The following is a 20,132-nucleotide window of genomic DNA, read 5'->3' as shown; positions in this document are numbered from 1 at the left end:
CTAGCATTTTATTAAAGATTAAAGTCATCTAATATGTGCTTTTCAACTTACTTTCTTTCCTTATTGAAATCTGTGTCTTCTGTCTCCTTCCCTCTGGTTTTTAAGGCTAACTCCTGCATGTATGTCTCAATCAGTTTCCTCTTGTGTGTCTATGTCCTCTGGCACCTTGCTATATCATGAATTACTTTCCTTGAATATTGAAAAACTTCAATATTACTCCTTCTAATGGATCCTTCACTTCAATCTGCAATTATGCTCAAGTCTCCATTTCAAACTGCCCATTTAAATAGGGACAACACCATTCATTCACCGAGTTGTTCAAGCCTAGGGGTCACTGTGATTCCTCTTTAACTTAAAACCCACATCTAATCCATAAATGGCAGATCCTGTTAAATCCTTCTCCAAACATATCCCATATCTAATCAATTCTCACCATCTCTATTACTACAAGGACTCCAGTCCAAGCCACTATGATCTCTTATGTGATTAAGAGCAAAAACCTATTATCTAGTCTTCAGCTTTGTCCCCCACTCAAATGTATTGTCCACACAGCAATCAGGGTGCTCCTTTTAAGATGCAAATCACATCATGTATAGCTCTCTGCTTAAAACTCTCCAACTGTTGGCTTCCCGTTTCACTTAGAATAAAAAATCTATATTCCTTACACAAATTGACAAAGTCCCACATGATGTGATGCCTGCCTACCTCTCAGAGCTTACACCATCTTCTCTGAAGCTCACTAGCCTCCATCCAATATGTCGAGATTCTTCCCACTTAAAGGCCTTGGCATTACCTATTGTCACTGCCTAGAATTCTCTTCCTACTTATTAGCTGACTTCTCATCTTTCAGATTCTCAAACAGCATCTCTGAGACAGGCCTTTTCTATCACACAGCTAAAAATTTCTATGCTGACACAGCATAGAAATTATGTTACACCCTATTTTAAATTATTTGTACAGTATTTATCAGTATTCATGTTTTTCTTATTTGCTTGCTCATTTATTTATTGTGTTTCTTGACATCCATCCCTACCTCCATTAAAATTAAGCTCCAGGACAAGAGAGACCTTGTATTGTTTCCTGCTATGTCTTGCACAGAATAGGAACTCAATAAATATTTGTTGAAATAAATGAATGCATGTATGCATGAATGAAATCCTGAAACAAGATAAAAATGAGGAAATTCCCAAATTCTCCCAAATTCTCTTGTTTCTGCAAATTTACCTTATTGTTTTATTTCTTCCTTTTCCCTTATTGCTAAACTTTTTGGAAAAAAAAATATATAACTCACCACTTCCATTTTTATAAAATTTTCCATGTGTTTATTCCTTTACTCCTTGCAATCAGTTCTCCAACCCTACATAAGAACTCTAATAAGAGTTATCTTAAAGGTTACTGATGATTCCTAGAAAATGTATTCAGGACACTTTGCTCGGTGCCTCATTTTCTTGTACATCAAATCACTTGGCGCTAGCTGATCATTCTGGAGTAAGATGGGTCTAGACTCAAAGCCTAGCTCTACCACTTACCAGCTATGAGACTCTGGGAAAGATACCTTACCTTGCTAAACCTCAGTGTTCTCAAGTATGAAATGGTGAACAGTAGCATCTAATTAACAAGGTTGATATGAGGGTGAGATGAGATCAATACATAAATGTTAATATATAAAGCACAGTGCCTGGCATATGGGAAGAGGTCAATAAATGGTGGCCATCATTATCACTATGTTTTATCTATAATCATGGCTTCAACTCTCACCTCTAGGTAAAGGACTCCCTGGGCCTAACCACTCACCCATATCCTCAGTTTGCTAAGCCGAGTTTGGCACCTTAAACTCTGCATTTCTAAAGGCAAATTTATCCTACTCCCTCTGAAATGTATTCTCTTCCCAAGGCTCCCATTTCAGTTAAAGCCCTCCCATCTTCCAGACTTCCAGGCTCAAAAATCTAAGAATTCTCTTTGATGCCCCTCCTACCCACTACCTAATCTCTTTAAATGAAATAAAAGGTTAGCAACCCTGGCATGGGCTACAGAGTTGACAACTGACTATTAGACTTGAAAGTAGTATTTATAGTACCTCATATTTCTAAGTTCTTACTTTAGTCTACAACATGCTTAGGCACTGTTCTAGGTATTTGGAATACCAAAGTAAGCAAGATAAACATCCCTGTCCTTCTAGATCTGACACTTTAGTGTAGAGAAACAGGACCCTCTCCAACTCCAAGGAAAGTATTAATATCTACAAATCAACCAACATATTTAACTTAGGAATTGTAGAAATTCAGTTTCCTATATCCTATATGGAATAAGTACTTAGAAATGAACACTGCAGTTGTGCCTACAGCTGAAAACATACAAAACTGCCTTGATAATCTTCAAAGGCAATCTAAAGAAAAGAATACTCTTACATCTAAGCATGCCTCTCCTTTTCTGGGGCACTTGCTTCCCCCTTTCTGTCATTCTATTGAACTGTAAATTTTTTCTCTTTATTTTTCTCTCTCTCTCTCTGAAAACATTTAAAAATAATTATTTGTTCTAATTATTGAACATAATTTTGTTCTTTATTCTTAATTTTGAAAATGTCATTGCCTCTGCACTAAATTGGAAAGGAGACACAAAGTAGTATTGTTCTCTCACATATTCTCCACTACCTTGAACAGAGTGCCTGTATCCAGTACATAATCAAACAGTTCACTGAACAATTTCCACTGCTCTTTTCTCAACATACTATTCAACAGGTTTCCTATTCTCCCTTTAGTTCAATGGCCCTAGACAGCTAGCGGGATGCCACCTCAACTTACAGGCAGCTCCTCTAACATGTCTTCCCTTATTTTAAGCAGCATAATTGAAAATGAAAAACTCAGGTAGTCTAAATTCTAGCAACATTACATATTTTCTAGCAACAGTGACTATATATACACTGTAATTATATAATCGGATTTACTTCAGTTCACAGAGGAAGACTTTTTATACCTGACTTTGGTACACTTTATTTTATTGAAATGTTTCAAACCCCATTTTACCTGGTTGACCAGAACCAGACCAGAAGGAAGCAACATCTTCCTTTAATGTAATTTTTCCAGGGTTTCCCAGATTCCCCAGTCCTCTCAGTAAAGGCTAGTATCTCAAGTTCAGAATAGAATCACTGTGGTAACAGAGTTAAGATAGGATACTGCTGTTGACTTTCATAAAACTGGCCTATTTAACACCGGTGACTTGAGAGTGTATCATGGCATTAAAAGTATTTTCACTTAAAATTTGTGTCTTTTTGCAAAAGGGTTTTACAAAGAAGAAATGAAGATATAATACTGTAAATAATATATCATTATATTCCTGGAAGGCTAAAACAATCAAATATGCACAAATATTTTTATAAGCCAAATTCTACAGAATAATTCTATTAAAGTGACATTTCTAGAATTATAACTTGAACTAGAAGATGAGTCTCTGAAATACTAGTGTACATCAGGCTGATTTCTTGAAAGCACATAAAAATGACAGATATTCTGAGGTTTGACATTTCAAAAAATAATTCAGGCATTACACAGGATTGTTGTTGTTCTTAAAAAAAATTCCCTCTGACATTCCCAATTTGACAAGAAACTTAATACGGTTCTTATTTTAAGAAGATTAAAAAAAAAAAAGGCAACTAGACTCCAGTTTTACTGTCAGAATTTAAGAGGGATATTGGAAAAACAGCCCACAAGCAAGTGTGAGACATAATTGTAAACTTAACAGATGCCTGACAAATCCAATTCCAAAAGATGTTATTCTTGTAGATTTTAGAGTACAGACATAACATATAGTATTTTTATTGTCAATGATTTTTAAAAGCAATTAATGTACTTTCCAAATATAATCAATTCATACAAATTAGTTATACTACTGTCTTCCTAATTTCTTTCTTTCTTTTTTCTTTTTTTTGAAATGGCATCTTATTCGGTCACCCAGGCTGAAGTGCAGTGGCATGATCTTGGCTCATTGCAACCTCCACCTCCCGGGTTCAAGCGATTCTCCTGCCTCAGCCTTCCAAGTAGCTGGGATTACAGGTGTGCACCACCATGCCCGGCTAATTTTTGTATTTTTAGTAGAGATGGGGTTTCACCGTGTTGGCCAGGCTGGTCTCGAACTCCTGACCTCAAGTGATCACCCGCCTCAGCCTCCCAAAGTGCTGGGATTACAGGCATGAGCCACCACGCCCCTCCTGTCTTCCTAATTTCTATTTGATACCTTGTAAGCAAGATTACCAAGTAGAACCTTGATACAATGTATGAATTAACCAAATATTTTAATTAGCCAAATTCTCATCTAATAATGTATTAGAAATACTAAAACATTATATATTTTATTTATGTATTCAGCTTTTTAAAAAGGCATCTATAAGAAAGCACACTAATGAGATATATTAATAGTTAAAAGAGTGACTTCCAAATAACTTCCTGAACCTGTGCTAAAGTATACATATACTATATGAAACCAACTTATTTACATATCCTAAAGACTAAAGGTATAATTGATACTCTTGGTATTCCAAAAGATGACCCTAAAGCACCGATAGTGACATGCTCACCAACTTTCAACAAAGATAAGCCAAAATGGATTTTCAATTAACTTTCACTTAGGATAATTATTTTCCTTGATCATCCCAGTCTTCAGAGATGTTACTGTAAATGTTATTGTAAAAAAAAAATAAATTCATAATGCTGATTTACCCCAATGATACTAGATAAGGAATTTCCTAAACTAGATGAACTATAAATTATTTATGTAATAAAGGCACATAACTATACTCCCTCCACAATCTCTCTTTTGCAGATTTCAGTACCCCAGAAAACTATGAATAGAAAGATGTGATTGTAATAGTCACTAGATTTTGTTCCTTGTTAATAACTGCATTTTCAAATATTTTATAGACTGAAACTAGTATTAGAAATGTTTTAGAAAGGTCAGTATTCACAATTAATGTAATTGAGACAATAGTATCTACTATTCCTCTTGACTTTTAATCACATATGTTTTATTATCATCTCAAGATACATTTATTATCATCTCAAGATAATCCTTTTCAGTTATCACCAAGTGTATTTATTTGTTCTGATGCTTCACTGGCTGAAAGATCAGACTGCTTATTACAACAATGAATGTTATTCTTTCGTTTTCCTCAACAATGCCTGGTTGCACAACATATCTGCACCATTTGTAATTCTGCCCCTTTTTCTCCCAAGTGCTCGGAGTCACATTATTCATTAGATTCAAACCAAAGACTGTACAACTATAAGAGATTTCCAAACAATCAGGAGGTATACATAGTACACGTACATAGTACAACCATGTAAAATAGTTTTTCAGCAGTGTCCTTAATATTTGTCTTTTTCCCTTTGCTTACAGTTGCCTCTATATAGGATCAGATTTTCAGTTTGCACTGAGCTCAATGGATTTGTGCTACAGTGAAAAGCATAGCTACAATGGAATTAGAGATTACTACTATCTGTTGCAGTGGTATATTTTAAAACCTAATTTTGGGGATCTTGATTTGCCATGTAGAAACATATCAAAAAGGGGTAACAACTGAACTTTTCCTTTCCCGTCAGCCCCATACCCAACTAAACTCTACCTTCTAATTCTTTTCAAAGCCTTTCATTTCTTGTTTATCCCCACTACCCAACATTTTTCCTCAACTACAGACTTTTGACAGCTGTATCCCTCATTTAGACTTGTCTCCTTTCAATCCAGTGTCCAGCAAACGCAATCTTTAGAAAACACTAATCTAGTCAAATTTGGTCTCCTAATCCCCCTTATGGCTACCCATTATCCTCAGAATAAAGCCAAATTTAGTAACAAGACCCGTTAGATCCTTCATGATTTACCTCCAGCCTACCTTCTCAGTCTCATTTCTCAACACACACCAGCTTGACTAAATCAGCTTCCTCAATATGTCTCTCTCTCCACAACCTTATTCATATTGTCTTCTCTGCCTGGTATACTCCTCTCTTGACCCCTTCTATCTTCAGTTGATTAACTCCCACTGATTCTTTACGTCTCAGTTTAGATGTCACTTTCCCCAGAAAGTCTTGACTCATCCAGGTTAGGTGCTTTTCGTATCAATTCTCCTAGTACCCTGTGCTATCTCCACTTATCACCCTGCCTGTTCATCAGCCTCCTTGACTGACTTCTTCATGGACACAGCCACCGTGTCTTTACACACTTCTTTTCATTCAAGAAAACCTACAAGAGCCTAGCACATAATGAACACTTAGCAATTTGCTGAGTAATGAATGGCCAAGAAACTGAATGTGGTAGGTCCGAGTTTCTCAGCCATATTTATTACTACCAATGATTCTAAGAGGGAACCGAGAGGGGCACACTTGATTCCCCTAGGGGTTTTCCAGAACACAGGCTGATACAAAATAAAGGTAGTAGATATCTGAATATTATTCTTAGTCTCGTGAATGGAAAAAGTTTATCAAACGTACAGCTGTATCTTTTTAGCTAGTGACTTAACATGACTGAACTAAAGAGATAAAATAAGAAAAATCCCATTCATCAATGCTTTCTTTTGACTGTACCTCTAATACTTCACTTCCCAGAGATCAATAAAATAAAAATACTAGTCAAGTTTCTTAATTTGCAAAAACAATAGATTCTACTTATCTAACACTTCCTAAGCCTCAACATCTATGCTAAATACTTTTTAAATTAAATTTTCATAACAAAACCATAAGGTAGAGGAATTGTTAAAATCCTCATTTACTAATAAATAATCTTGGCACAGAGTTTGAATTCAAATCTGACTGCAGAGCTTAAGCTCTTAACTGCAACATCATCAACCTGGTAACTCTCAACTTGGTAACTCTGTCTGGTCTGCTATATAATAATTCTGGAAAGGCAGGGAGTTCAAATTTAGACTCTGCTGATAACTTCTACTAAAAGTACATGTGAAATAAATACCTGAGGATCTTTCTATAGGTCAAAAATGGCAAGAGGTTTCATCTTATATGTCAACTCTAAACAGCTTGGAATGATTTTCAGTGCTTCACTGACAGCAATAATCAGTTCCAAGGAAAAGACTGCAATGATAGTGAGGAGTGAAAGCCATAGTCTTACCGAGGCTCATTTTAAGTAACTGTTGATTCTGTTTCTGGATATCCTAAACCTGCGTCACATTTCAATACCAGACAGTGACCTATTAATTAGGGAAATGTCTCTCCTAAAAAAACTATTTGATGACATACTCTTAGTATGTTTATTAAGAATAATTTTTTAATTGCCATATAAAGTCTTTGCATCTCCTGTAAAGCCAATGCTTGAAAGTTTGTTCAACAGGTGATTTAATGACCATTGCACAAATAAGCCCAAGGCAAATTCTTCTCATATTTTTGTATTACTAAAAAGTTTTTTTCTCTTTCTCTCCTCCCTTTATCAGACAATGAGAATAATATTAATAGAACATATTGTTTCCCTTTCTGCCTTCATTCAGAATCAAATATAGTATTCAATTATAATATTAGTTCAAATTTTAGGTACTTTTCTTTGCTCTTATTACGTTTTAATTTATAATTTCATTAGTCCAATTACACAAGGGTCATATTACAAATTTTCAAATAATTTTGAAAGTGTATAGGACATAAATTATAAATGAATTCAGTCTTTATTTTGGAGTGGGAAGGATTCAGGCATGATCCTACTTAGGCTGTCATATTAGTCCATCATATCATGTGTCAGTTAATATTACAAAATACATGAAGTCAATGAAAATACTATTCTTTGTTTTACCTATGTATTTCCGTATTACTAGAAACCTATTAAGTTAATCACTTATTGAATATTAGGATGAAGTCAGATGTAGTCTCAGTAGGCTGAAAACTCTTAGAAATAATGAGAAACGAGCAATGTTCAAACATCTCTGTGAAAACATGTGAAACAATAAACGTGAAGTAGTGAAATAATGAATGAATAATGAAATTCATTCACCCTTTGACAGTCCAAAGGAATCCCACGAGCCACCTCAAGGAATCACATAAGAGTAAGAAGAGGCTAAGAAAATAAATCTGGTAATGGTACAGAAATGGTAGGAAAATTTTCTAATAGTGCCTTAATTGTTGCACTGAGCAAAAACACTTGCACACATACACACAAACTTAAAAACATGTAAACATATACAGATACATACAAAATATAGTTTGTGTTATGCAAATAGAATATATTTGCTGAATTAGCTTTTCTAACTATATGAATTGAAGTCATAAAAATTTTTACAATTTAGACACTCTTGCCTCTAAGTTCTTCACCCTAGACTTTTTATAGATCTACTCAAATAACTCTACCACACATTACTGAAAATTCCATAAACTGCAAAATTCTACAAAAGTACTCTATTATATAATTTAAATTACCTCTAAAATTTAATGATGAGAAAAACGTGAGGGCTCATAAGATTTAATCATGATTTAATTTTTAGAACTCAAATCAAGAAAGAATAGAACCCAGAGTACAGAATCAGTTGATTAAATATATACACTAAGAAAAATGCAAATTTGATAAAATGGCAAATCATTCAAGTGAAAATATGTAAAGAAAAAAATGAAAATGTAAAAAAAATTCTAAATTGAAATGTACTGGGATAACATTTGTTATCTCACTTACTTTAAGCTGGCTTTTAGATTACCTTAAACCGACATTTTAAAAGACAATACGAGACTCAGCAATCTTTCCCTATTTCTACAATATACATAAATGATTAAAATTTACGGGGCAACGGAGGGCAGAATATATATAGTAGCGGTCTCTAAGTGTATAAAAAAGGTGAAAAGAAACAAATCATAAATAAGGGACTGCTTTGAATTTATCTAAAAAGCCATACAATTTATTGAGGGGAGTATTTAATAAACACTTCTTATTAAAATTTCCATCTGATATTTTCTATAAGTACAAACAAAACATGTATTATAAAAATTAGGGTCATGTTCATTTGAACAATTAATCAGAAAGTACATTCTGAGTACTAAGGATGAAAAAAGATATTTAACTGATTATGTTTGAAGGAGGCAAAGTCAATGAATGGGAAAAAATACAAAGTGCTCTATTAATTTAAGCATTAAAAAGACTGATCTTATTATTGGAAAGTCAAGTTTAATACTTATTTCAAGCATAATACCGTTTGTTTTTCTAATCTGCTATATGACTTAAATATTGTTGCATATAGTTGCAAAAATGAACAAATGAAAAATCTTGGTATTCCTGATGGTCTTTCTAGACCACGTTAATTTTGGTTTTTCTGGTTAAATAACAAAGGAATAGAATTATGGATAGAGTAGTTCAGCAACAAATTTTCCATTAAGATATGAAATCATGCCATGAGTTCCAAAAAAAAGGGTTAGTTGTATAAATCTGGGTAATAATCACTCATGCAAAAATCAGAAAATACCTGTACCGAGCCACCATGTCTGTCTGCTGCAAGGTGAGCTCTCAAATGGTGGGGATTTGCCTGCTGGGAGTCCCAAGCTGCCCTGTGGTCTGCCGACTGCCATTTATTTAATGCATATGGCATGCATGGAAGAAGAAAAACCCAATATGTTAAACATTTTATCCTCATAATATATAAAACAAACGTATAAAAGGAAATTTAAAATACCCTTACTATTCTGAATCATGGTGCAGTTATCTTTGTATACAGAATGTGGAGTGATTTTAATTAAGTTGCCAAATTGTGTAATGATCAACAATAAAAATAAAATAGAACCATAAAATTTTAGAAGTAAAAATACTTTAGAAATCACAGACTCTACCCTCTAGCTTTATAAATGAACTAATAAAGAACCAGAAAGGTAAAAATGCCATGACCAAGAAAGAACTCCAAATAAATCCTGGGCACACTAGAAGTCCACCCACTATATTTTTACACAGTAGATGTCATCACTGGTTTTCTGATGAGGAGCTATTTTTAGCAAGGTACAAATGATGGCCCTTAAAATAACTGTACCTGAGATTCTAAAAATATTTTCTCTCTTGCTTAGTCCCCCATTTCTGATTCTAAGGATAATATGAGAAAACAGAAAAGTTCTTTGAAAAGGGAGAAGCACTATACAGAATACTATGAGAATATGACAAAACAATTTTTTTTCTAAGTGATAATCCTACATATATGAATCTCTCTGCTTCCTTGATCTCCTTTTATCTGGTTCAAATTAAGGAACCCATGTCTATGAAATAATCTGAAAATTCTTGATGTTTTTAGATCCCTTGGCAAATATTCATGGCAATAACAAACATCATAACCTACCAGTAAAATTAAGAGAAGTTTCTTAATAGGGGACAACTTCTGTTTCAGGAAAATGTGGACAACACTAATAAAAAGTAGGGAGAAGAATATACTATTTAAACTTTATTACATGTTTGGTTCTGAATTAGCTGCTTTATATATCACCATATTTTGAGGTAGCTATTATCATCCACTTTTACTGATGAAGACAGTGAGACATTAACCACTTCCCCACAGTTACAGACCTACCAAGGAGGACAACAGGAATTCCAACTCAGAGCATAATGCTCTTCCAATAATACTACCTAGCTCCTTACGAAAATTAAATATATTCTAAAGCCTTCAGTACTCTTTTCTTTCTTTCTTTTTCAAACAAAGTCATGAAAATCTTGCCACAAAGTGCCAAGCGTATTGGAGTATGGGGAGCCTCAAGCATATTGTTGGCCAGAACAACCTTAAGGGGAGAGATGTAAAATTCAAGTAGACACATGAATACATGTTCTGGCACTAAGCTTCCTAAATTGTACAATGCAAAATTACATACTCTGTGGCATAAAGTATGTCATCAAAACTATGATAGTTCTATAATGTCTTTTCGTTAAGCCCTCCAAATCCATAACCAGAATTAAGTAGATTTGTAGCTTAAGTTGAAATCAAATCAGATGAAGTCAAGTCTAGACAAGATCAAAGAATAAAAATGATGCTAAAATTGAGACAAACATCTAGGGCAATGCGCAACATTTTGGGGTCATGGAACTCTGTAAGAATATAGTAAGAGCTACATGCCCTCTCCTGAAAATAAACAATTACATGTACCCAACAATTTCAGGATCCCCTCAACTTAAATCATTTATCTAGGCGCATTACAAAGGTTTAAGTCACGTGAAATAATCTATCTTCCTCTGGGATTGTGAACTGTGGGTTTCTTGTAGAACTTAAGCTGCTTAGTGGTCTAGAGATATTTAAGAAGTTTTTTTTAAATATACAACTTTTCTATCATGATGAAAGTGTGTATATTCACATCCCAAATTCAATATATAAGCCTATCCTAAAGAATTGCCTAAATATTATACATATGTGTGTGTGTGTGTGTGTGTGTATATATATATATACACACACACACCCTACATTTAGTGCAAGAAGGACTGGACAAATGAAACATGGTTCCTACCCTCAGTGAGCTTATAATCTAGTTAGCAAGACATGTCTGAAAGATGTAGAAAACTAAAAGTCTAAAACATTAGATTTATAATTTAATTCAACAATAGAGGAATTTCACTTATTATAATACCTAACAGCTCAAGTGGAGAATTTCAAAGAATACCATATTAATCTTCTTCCAAGTACATTCAAGGAATTAACTCTGGCTTATAAAACACAAACTAAGTCTCAACTTCTGAGCCATTTCTTTCTTTATACAGAATCTTTTCACAGCACTCCAGCTATCAACTAATTTTAATTTATATATGAAGTAATTTATGTATGAGATGCTTTATAGTACCAATTTTTCTAAGTCAAAAATTTAATATTAATCTTTTAAAACTGGCCATGCTATAAATATATATATAGCATAATATTGTTAAACACTCCCTAAAATGTAGCATTTTATTTTGCTATGATTTTTAACAAGTGGTGTTCTTTCTTTTGATTGTCATCCTGTTTTAATCTTTAATCTTCACTTAAACTTTGATGGGATAAACAATATAAAAGTCAAAAAGGACGGCACACTATCCTTCTCCAAAAAGGATTGTAAGAGAAAATTTCTAGACACTCCTTAACTCAGTGTGATAGTGAAATTTTTAAGTCAAAGATGTCTTCAATAAAACTTTTTTACCAAAAAAAAGAGAAAGAGAGAGAAAAATTAAAACATTGCCCAAAAATTTCAACAGCTTTCTATTCCTTTACCTGGCCAGGAAACGTGAACTCGCTACTTGATCAACTTCTATGCCTTATCTCAGACTGACTCTCTACCCCCTCTCTAATCCATCTCTACCTACCTTCTGCTCCAAACAAATTGAACCACTTGCTATTCCTCAAATTCTCTATTTTTAAACTTCTGCTTCATATTTTATATTATTCACTCTCCCCAAAATGCCCTTATCTTCATTTCCCTTTAAAAATTCCATTCATTCTTTAGGTTCATGTCAAAAGCTACCTTTACCATAAAATCTTCATAGAGCCCCACATATGATCTCCTCCATGCTACTTTATTAGTGTTTCATGTACTATAGCTTATTCTCTTTTTAAATATAGCTATTTCTGTATTTATTGTAATAATAATAACAGTAACAGCAGACACAAGAGTTTTGATTCAAAGCTTACTGTATGCTCTAAATTAACATGCATTATTTCCATTTTATAGATGAGGAAACTGAGGCTTTGACAGATTAACTTATTTGCCCAGGGTCAAGCCATATCCATGTATGCCTGATTCTAAAGAATTGAGTGAACTCTTAGCTACAACACTGCTTTTAGACACTGGTGACAAAATCATTCTTAAAGGTTATACAGTCTTCTTTACTTCTGAATTTCTATAATGTGTAGAACAGTAGCTTTACAATAGCAGAAATTCAATAAATAATTTATTGAACTAAACTACAGTTAGAAAGACCAAGTGTTATTACAATTCATTCTAATAGGGTATCCAAATACTTCCATTCTAATAGAATATCACATATTCCTAAAAGTTTACACTAATTTGTACCATTAATTAAGGATTTATGATTAAACATTTTAATGCTATTATTAAACTAATAAACAGTGAAATTAAGAGAAAATAGATTATCTATCAAAAATATGTATTTTCAATCCTTCAGTCTGTTTTATCTATTGAAGAAAAAAGTGTATGTTTCAATCATGAAAGGAAGGTATTTCATATCTAAAGGGCAGCAAACCTGGTTTTTGGATTGTTGCATCTTATCTCTGTGTTGATGTGCTTCTCTGTTTGATGACAGAGCAGGATCTTGCTGAACTGCACCCACTGGAGTAGGCTACAATACAATAACAATTGGTATCAATACCTTCCATTTTAAAATTCTTATTTAAAATCATTTAGCTGCTTAAAAGAATTAAGGAAAAAAACAAAAGATTGTTAAATAAACTAAGGCTTTAAGTAAAGGCATCATTCTCAAAATATGTTGTTAAAGCTAAGAAGGTAAAGCAAAAAGAATATACCTACTTTTTAAAGTGTTTTTAAAATATTTAAATTCTTTATAAAGTACTTATTTTTACATCTACAGAACACTTAATGCTGCCATTACTTTTAGGCTACATTTTCATATCAACATGATAAAAATGTATATGTTTATGCCTCTCATTTCCAAAGCAAATGTATACATAGAATAAACTTTTAAGAAAATTAAAAGAATAAAAAAACTAATAAAATTACTTATTTCCAATATTTTGACTTGAAGAGACTCATACAAATTTTAATTTTCATCAAGGGATTGAAGTATTAAATTAATCATGAGAATATTACACAAAAAAGAGTATATTTGACATTAAGAACTAAATCAGGATGAAAAGTTAAAAGTAACTCTTCATGCTAAAAGGCAAAGAATCCAGATGTAGGGCTTTTGAAAAACTCAAAGAACACTAGTACGGCACTACCTGCAGAAATGTCCTTTAAAAAACAATAAAATGAATCCTTTAAAACAACTATTTGTTCTCAACTCTTTTCAATTGAAGATATTGTACTATTAAAAAGGCAACAGATACTGTAAGTAATATATTATTATATAGAATACTCACCAACTGTTTACCAATCCAGTCATATTCATAATCAAACATATATCCTTTTCGATCAAACAAGTCAGTAAAAAGCTTTCTTAAGTAGTCATAGTCTGGTTTTTCAAAAAAATCTAGCCTTCTTACATAACGAAGATATGTTGCCATTTCTTCTAGAAATAATATAAAAATTATCTGGACTATACTTTTCTTTAATACTCAATAATAAAATTAAGTATCTAAAAGCACATTGTATTATATAAAAACACTTGAAAAGTAACAAAATTATATTGCAATTTAAATTTTTCTGAGTTTAATTACAACAAAATAAAAAAGAGGAAAAGAAGGAAGGGAATAGAGACACAAGAAAAATGGGAGGTTTAGTTTAACAACCACTATTTTTGCTTCATTTCATTAGGAAAAGCTAAAATTTTCATTTTTATAAGATTATTTTTAATATTTGGTAGTATGAGAAGTTGAATAAGCAGTTTAATAATGCATGATTAATCACAAAGCATCATATTCAGTTTATAAATTTAAAATTTTATTTAAAATACCGGTGAGAACTGATTTATATGAAAGCATCTGCATTGGCTTGCTGGATTTCCTTTAGAATCAGTGACATATACTAACTAACTAATAGAGAATTCAAATTCCTAACCTTGGCTTTGAGCAGTATTCTAACCAATTAAGCTAACAAAGGAAAGCTAAAACAAATCTCAAAAACATAACACAAGAGGACAGTGTAAGTCTTCTCTTCATTTCTGGTCATATATTTAACAATTATTTGGCGATATACAAATCTCTGCATGCTATTATAATTCCAAAATGTATTAGATACATGTATCTAATACATGCAAAAACAAATAGACAAACAAACAAATATATAAATATAAAACAATGGGCAAAATGGTGAGCAATTAGTAAAGCAGGGCATTTCACCATCAGGGCACAGAAAATCACTACAGTAAGAGATGGTAAGTTACACCTAGCATTCACAGGCAGCCCCAGCCAACAGGAAAAAGATCACACCCAGCACAATGAGGCAACAAAAGTGGTGTGCAGTGACCTTCTTTAGGTGGTGACTCTCCCACTATTCCACTTTCTAGCTAAATACCTGGCTAATTTGATTTGGCAACCCCATTTTTCCCACCTTTATATAGGCTTCCTTAATGACAACTACCCTATCTGCCTACACTAAACTGCTAGTACTATTAACCGACATTTTAAAAAATCTACTTCTAGATATTATAGCAAGAAAGGAAAATATAGAATTAAAGTTTGCTGTCAATGAATAATATAAACAAGCTTGAGAAAGAGCTACTTTTGTTATGTTGATAATATAATTATTACATTAATAACGCCAGCATTATACAGGAGAACTACGGAATACTAAAGTGAGATAGGAATTCAGTATTTTATCTTCAAATTTAGTTCTCTTTTCACTTAATGTGGCTGCGCAAATAAATCACAGTCATTATCTTAATATACTAACAAGTTATTCTTATTCCTTAATTGATGTAGAAACCTTAAGTAAATTTTTGTTGGCTTAACTTGAGTTGCCATAAATCTACTTGAAAGCAAAATTATTTTCATAAATGCATACAGCTCCACAATATAAAATTAGCCCCAAACTAGTGAGGTCAGTAAGGTTTTACTGGCCTTACTTAATTTAAGTAAGTTTAATTTGAAAACTAAACCAAATCATACTTCACATACCTCCTTTGAACTTGACATTGAGACCCAAATGACTAACACTGTATACCAAAACTTTGTAACTGGCACTTCTTAGCAAAAATTTTAACTCATTAAAAGTATATCACTAAAGAAAATATTACTTCAGCTGGTACTGATCAACACTATTAACAGACAGGATTTTCTTCTATTAATACCATTTGCAAAGCAAATACACAAAGTGTCCCTGTGGGTTCAGCATCAAATGCTGACAACCTTTAAATCATATTTTTAGCTCTTTTTTTTTAAGCATAGAAAAAAATATGTATAAACTTAAGCAATAAAAATTAGCATTTCTAGTTTTCTGTATATAATGTATCAACCTCACATTATTCATTACCTGGAAAATTTTCACATAACACTTCTATTGGTGTAGCCCGTTTTGTATCTCCAATTTTCTGATACCTCTCCTTTAATGTGTCAGCCTAAAACAGAAAAAAAAAAATCTTGAGAATGTGGTAATTTAAAAATTATTTAGCTGGGGCTGCACACGGTAGCCTGTAATCACAGAGCTTTGGAAGGCCAAGGCAGAAGGAATGCTTGAGTCCAGGAGTTTGAGACCAGCCTGGGCAACAACAGGGAGCCCTGATGCCTACTTACAAAATAAAATTTTAAAATATGAAAACTGTTTAGTTGGAAGGACAGGACCTTAATATCTTAATATTTTATGAAATTCAATAAAGAAACACAAAAACAATTACCTTTAAGCCTTGCCAAGGAAGACTGCCTCTCAGAAAATACATGAACATATGACCTAAAGCTTCTAAATCGTCTCTTCTACTTTGTTCTGAAATACAAAAGAAATATAAATTTCACTTTTCTCTAACAGTTAAGAATGGAAGAATGGAGAGTTTGTTCTTTCATTATGTATAAATTAATTTCCAAAAGTTCAACATATAAATACAAAATACAGATCTAGTAACTATAAGTGATAAAATTATATCTATATAAATAATGTTTTCACATTAAGATTATTGAGCATCTTTAAAATATTCCATTATAATTTTTAGATGCTGTTAGAGATTTATTTATCTGCTTAGATATCTATTCATGGAAGTACAGGCCACGGGGAAAAGAGTTCCATGGTCAGAGTCACTGTATACTACAGCTCTGTCTTAAAGATTCAGAAGGTAACGTATTAAAACTTCTGAGAAATCTAGAATTTAAAATGTTTAACTTTTTCAACCCTGCATTTCCTAAAGTTATATGAGCACAAAACTTCCATGATAAATACTCTCCATTAAATTAAACACGATTATGGAGTATTGTGTGTAATACATTTTAAGAAAAACTTGTGTTTGACACATACCAACATTAATAACCCCTTCACTATCACAAAAAATACTGCTTGAACAAACTGTCATTTTCAAGTTGTTGTTGTAACAAAATGTCATTTAGCACATAAGTGAATAAAGATTACAGACTAAGGCTCAGGGAGATGCTTATAAATACTTGCTGACTGAATATTTCAATTTTTCTGTCACTGAAGTTAAATACTTAAGATTTCTTGATGTTTCAAAATAATAGCAAAATGCTAACTACCAATGAGAAAATACTTTAATAAGAGGATGTTTGTTTATGTGCAAGATGTTTTATCCACATGAACAATCATACTATCTAGGCAGTACTTAATGCTTTCAGAAAAGCAAACTTTTCAAAGTATGGCTCTGAACTAGGATGAAGGGTCAGAAAAGGTTTTGATTTTTACTGTGTAAACATTCTATACTTGTTGATATGGTTTGGTTGTGTTCACACCCAAATCTCATCTTGAATTCCCATGCGTTGTGAGAGGGACCCAGTGGGAGGTAACTGAATCATGGGGGCAGGTCTTTCCCATGCTTTTCTCCTGATAGTGAATAAGTCTTATGAGACCTGATGGTTTTATAAGGAGTTTCCCTGCACAAGCTCTCTTTGCCTGCCAGCATCCACGAGATGTGACTTGCTCCTCCTTGCCTTCTGCCGTGACTGTGAGGCCTCCCCAGCCATGTGGAACTGTAAGTCCATTAAACCTCTTTCTTTTGTAAATTGCCCAGTCTCAGGTATAACTTTATCAGCAGCAGCAGCATGAAAACAGACTAATACACTTGTTTTCAATAACACTTGTTATGATTTAAAGATACTATGTTTGTGTTTTTATTTAATCAATATATATACTTCCACCAGACTGCAAGTTGCAGAAGTATACATCAAAATTGACAGTCATTAAGGCTACAAGATTGGAAGACTAGAGAAGAGATTTCAACTTCCCACTTCGCACGCTAAAAATGTGATATAACGGAGAGGTTTTTTTATTTCTTGTACTTTTTATTATAAAATGTAAGTATATGCTATTAAAAATAGCAAATTTTCCAAAATAAGTAGTGGCCTTAAAGTCCATCTACATCCACTAATGAAAGTGGGGATGAGAATATGAAAAAAACTAGTTATAACTTTTATAATGAAAATTTTACTTCATTAGATTCTCGTAGTCCTAAGGGTATAGTTTGGTAAGTTTTAACAACAAACACACCTGCATAACTACCACCACAATCAAGAGGCATTTCTAATGCTCCAAAATGTCTCTTGCCTATTACTCTCCCCCAACCCCCACAATAGCATCAGCCTCAGGCAACCACTTATCTGCCTTCATCACTACAGATTAGACAGGTGCACATGAATGGAATCATACAGTATAGATTCGTGTCCAAATTCTTGCACTTACTATGTTTTCAGGATTTATCCATGTTGCTATGTGCAACCATAGCTCATTACTTTTTAATGCTGAGTAGTACATTACAATGTGTTTATTCATCTGTTGACAGACATTTGAATAGGTTCCAGTTTGGGGCTATTGTGAATAAAGGTGTTATGAACATTCTTCTTGTACTAGTCTATGTTGACATACATTTTCATTTATGTTGGGTTAATATCTAGAAGGGGGATTGCTACATGATGTTGTAAGTATAGGTTTAACTTTATTAAAAACTTCTATACGATTTTCCAAAGGGGTTGTGTCATTTCACATTTCTACCAGCAATGTATGGGCGTTTCAGTTGCAAACCTGTCCAACCTTTGTATGGTCTTTTAAATTTTAGCCATGCTAGTGGCTATGAAGTATAAGCAGTAATAAATCCTTTCAGAAAAGCAAACTTCAAAGTATGGATTAACTGATTTAATTTGTATTTCACTGGTGACTGACATTGAACTTTATTTCATGTGTTTGCCTGTTTAAAAAATTGGATTGTCTTATTAAAAAGTTGTAATAGTTCCTTGTATATTCTGGACACAAGTTATTTTCAGATATGTTTTGCCAATACCTTTTCCCTTCAAGAAAACAGCTTGCTATTTTTTTGTTTTCTTAAGAGTATGTTTAAAAGAAATTTTACATTTTGATGAAATCCAATTTATCAGGGGTTTTTTCCTCTTATTTTCTATACTTTTTGATGTCCAATCTAGGAAATCTCTACCCACAAGATCACAAAGATTTTCTCCTGTTTTTTCTTCTAGAAATTTTATAGTTATGGTTCCTACATTTAAACCTATTACTCATTTTGAAGTAATTTTTTTTTGCTTTTGGTGTGGAGTAAGGATTTAGATATATTTTTTTCAATACTGATATCTAGCTACTCTCATATAGTTTCTTGGCAAAACTATCCTTTCCCCTCGAGTTGCTTTTGCACCATTCTCAAAAATCAATCGACCATCTATGTATAAGTCTATTTCAGACTCTGTATTCTGACCAACTTATCTGTATCTGCCTTCATATCAATACCACCCAAAATAAACAGAAGGACAAAATAATGACAGATGAGGAAATCAATGACCAATGGACAATCGGTAATGAAAACCAATGAAAACAAAAGCTGGATTGGAAAGTTCAATAAAATCATTAATCCTCTCAGCAGGCTAAAAGAAAGAAACACAAATTACCAATAACAGAAGAAACAGAAGAGGCATCAGAACAGATCCCACAGATATTAAAAGAATGATAAAAGAATACTACGAAACAACCCAATAAATTAAACAACTTATATGAAATGGACAAATATCTTGAAAGCTACTAATAACTAAAACTGCCTCAAGAAGAAAATGTGAATAGCTCTGCATCAATTAAAGAAATTAAATTTATTATTTAAAAACTTCCCAAAATACAATCCAGATAGCATCCTACTGAATCCTATTAAACAGTTAAAGAATAATACCAATTCTACATAAACCCAGGATTGGAAGAGTTCCCAACTCACTGCATTACCCTGTTACCAACAACAGATAAAGACATTACAATTAAAGGAAACTATAAGAAATATTCCTCATAAACACAAACATGAAATCCTTAAAAAGATAATACCTCATGACTAAGTAAGGTTCATTCTAGGAATGTAGGTTTGGTTTAACTTTTAAAAATCAATCAATGTAATTCGCCAAATTAATAGAA

General features: G+C 32.8%; 1 protein-coding gene across 16 annotated transcripts in view; it reads right to left on the bottom strand.

Annotated features, from left to right (window-relative positions):
• CSNK1G3 (casein kinase 1 gamma 3) overlaps positions 1-20,132 on the bottom strand; it is a 104,789-nt gene that overhangs the window by 12,310 nt on the left and 72,347 nt on the right. For 5 of the 16 annotated variants that reach the window (XM_016953707.4, XM_016953705.4, XM_054684563.2 and 2 more), the window contains 4 exons: positions 16,420-16,505; positions 16,059-16,143; positions 14,009-14,154; positions 13,153-13,248 (listed from right to left, as the gene is read on the bottom strand). In XM_016953707.4, coding sequence (XP_016809196.1) covers positions 13,153-13,248; positions 14,009-14,154; positions 16,059-16,143; positions 16,420-16,505 — 413 coding nt within the window. Of the gene's footprint in view, positions 1-9,424; positions 9,521-13,152; positions 13,249-14,008; positions 14,158-16,058; positions 16,144-16,419; positions 16,506-20,132 lie in introns of all 16 variants that reach the window. The other 11 variants (XM_016953706.4, XM_016953704.4, XM_063811488.1 and 8 more) reach the window with 3 other exon arrangements.

The sequence above is a fragment of the Pan troglodytes genome, chromosome 4 (assembly GCF_028858775.2).
Source record: "Pan troglodytes isolate AG18354 chromosome 4, NHGRI_mPanTro3-v2.0_pri, whole genome shotgun sequence".
NCBI classification, from domain to species: domain Eukaryota; kingdom Metazoa; phylum Chordata; class Mammalia; order Primates; family Hominidae; genus Pan; species Pan troglodytes.
This window is presented reverse-complemented; position numbering and strand designations above follow the sequence as displayed.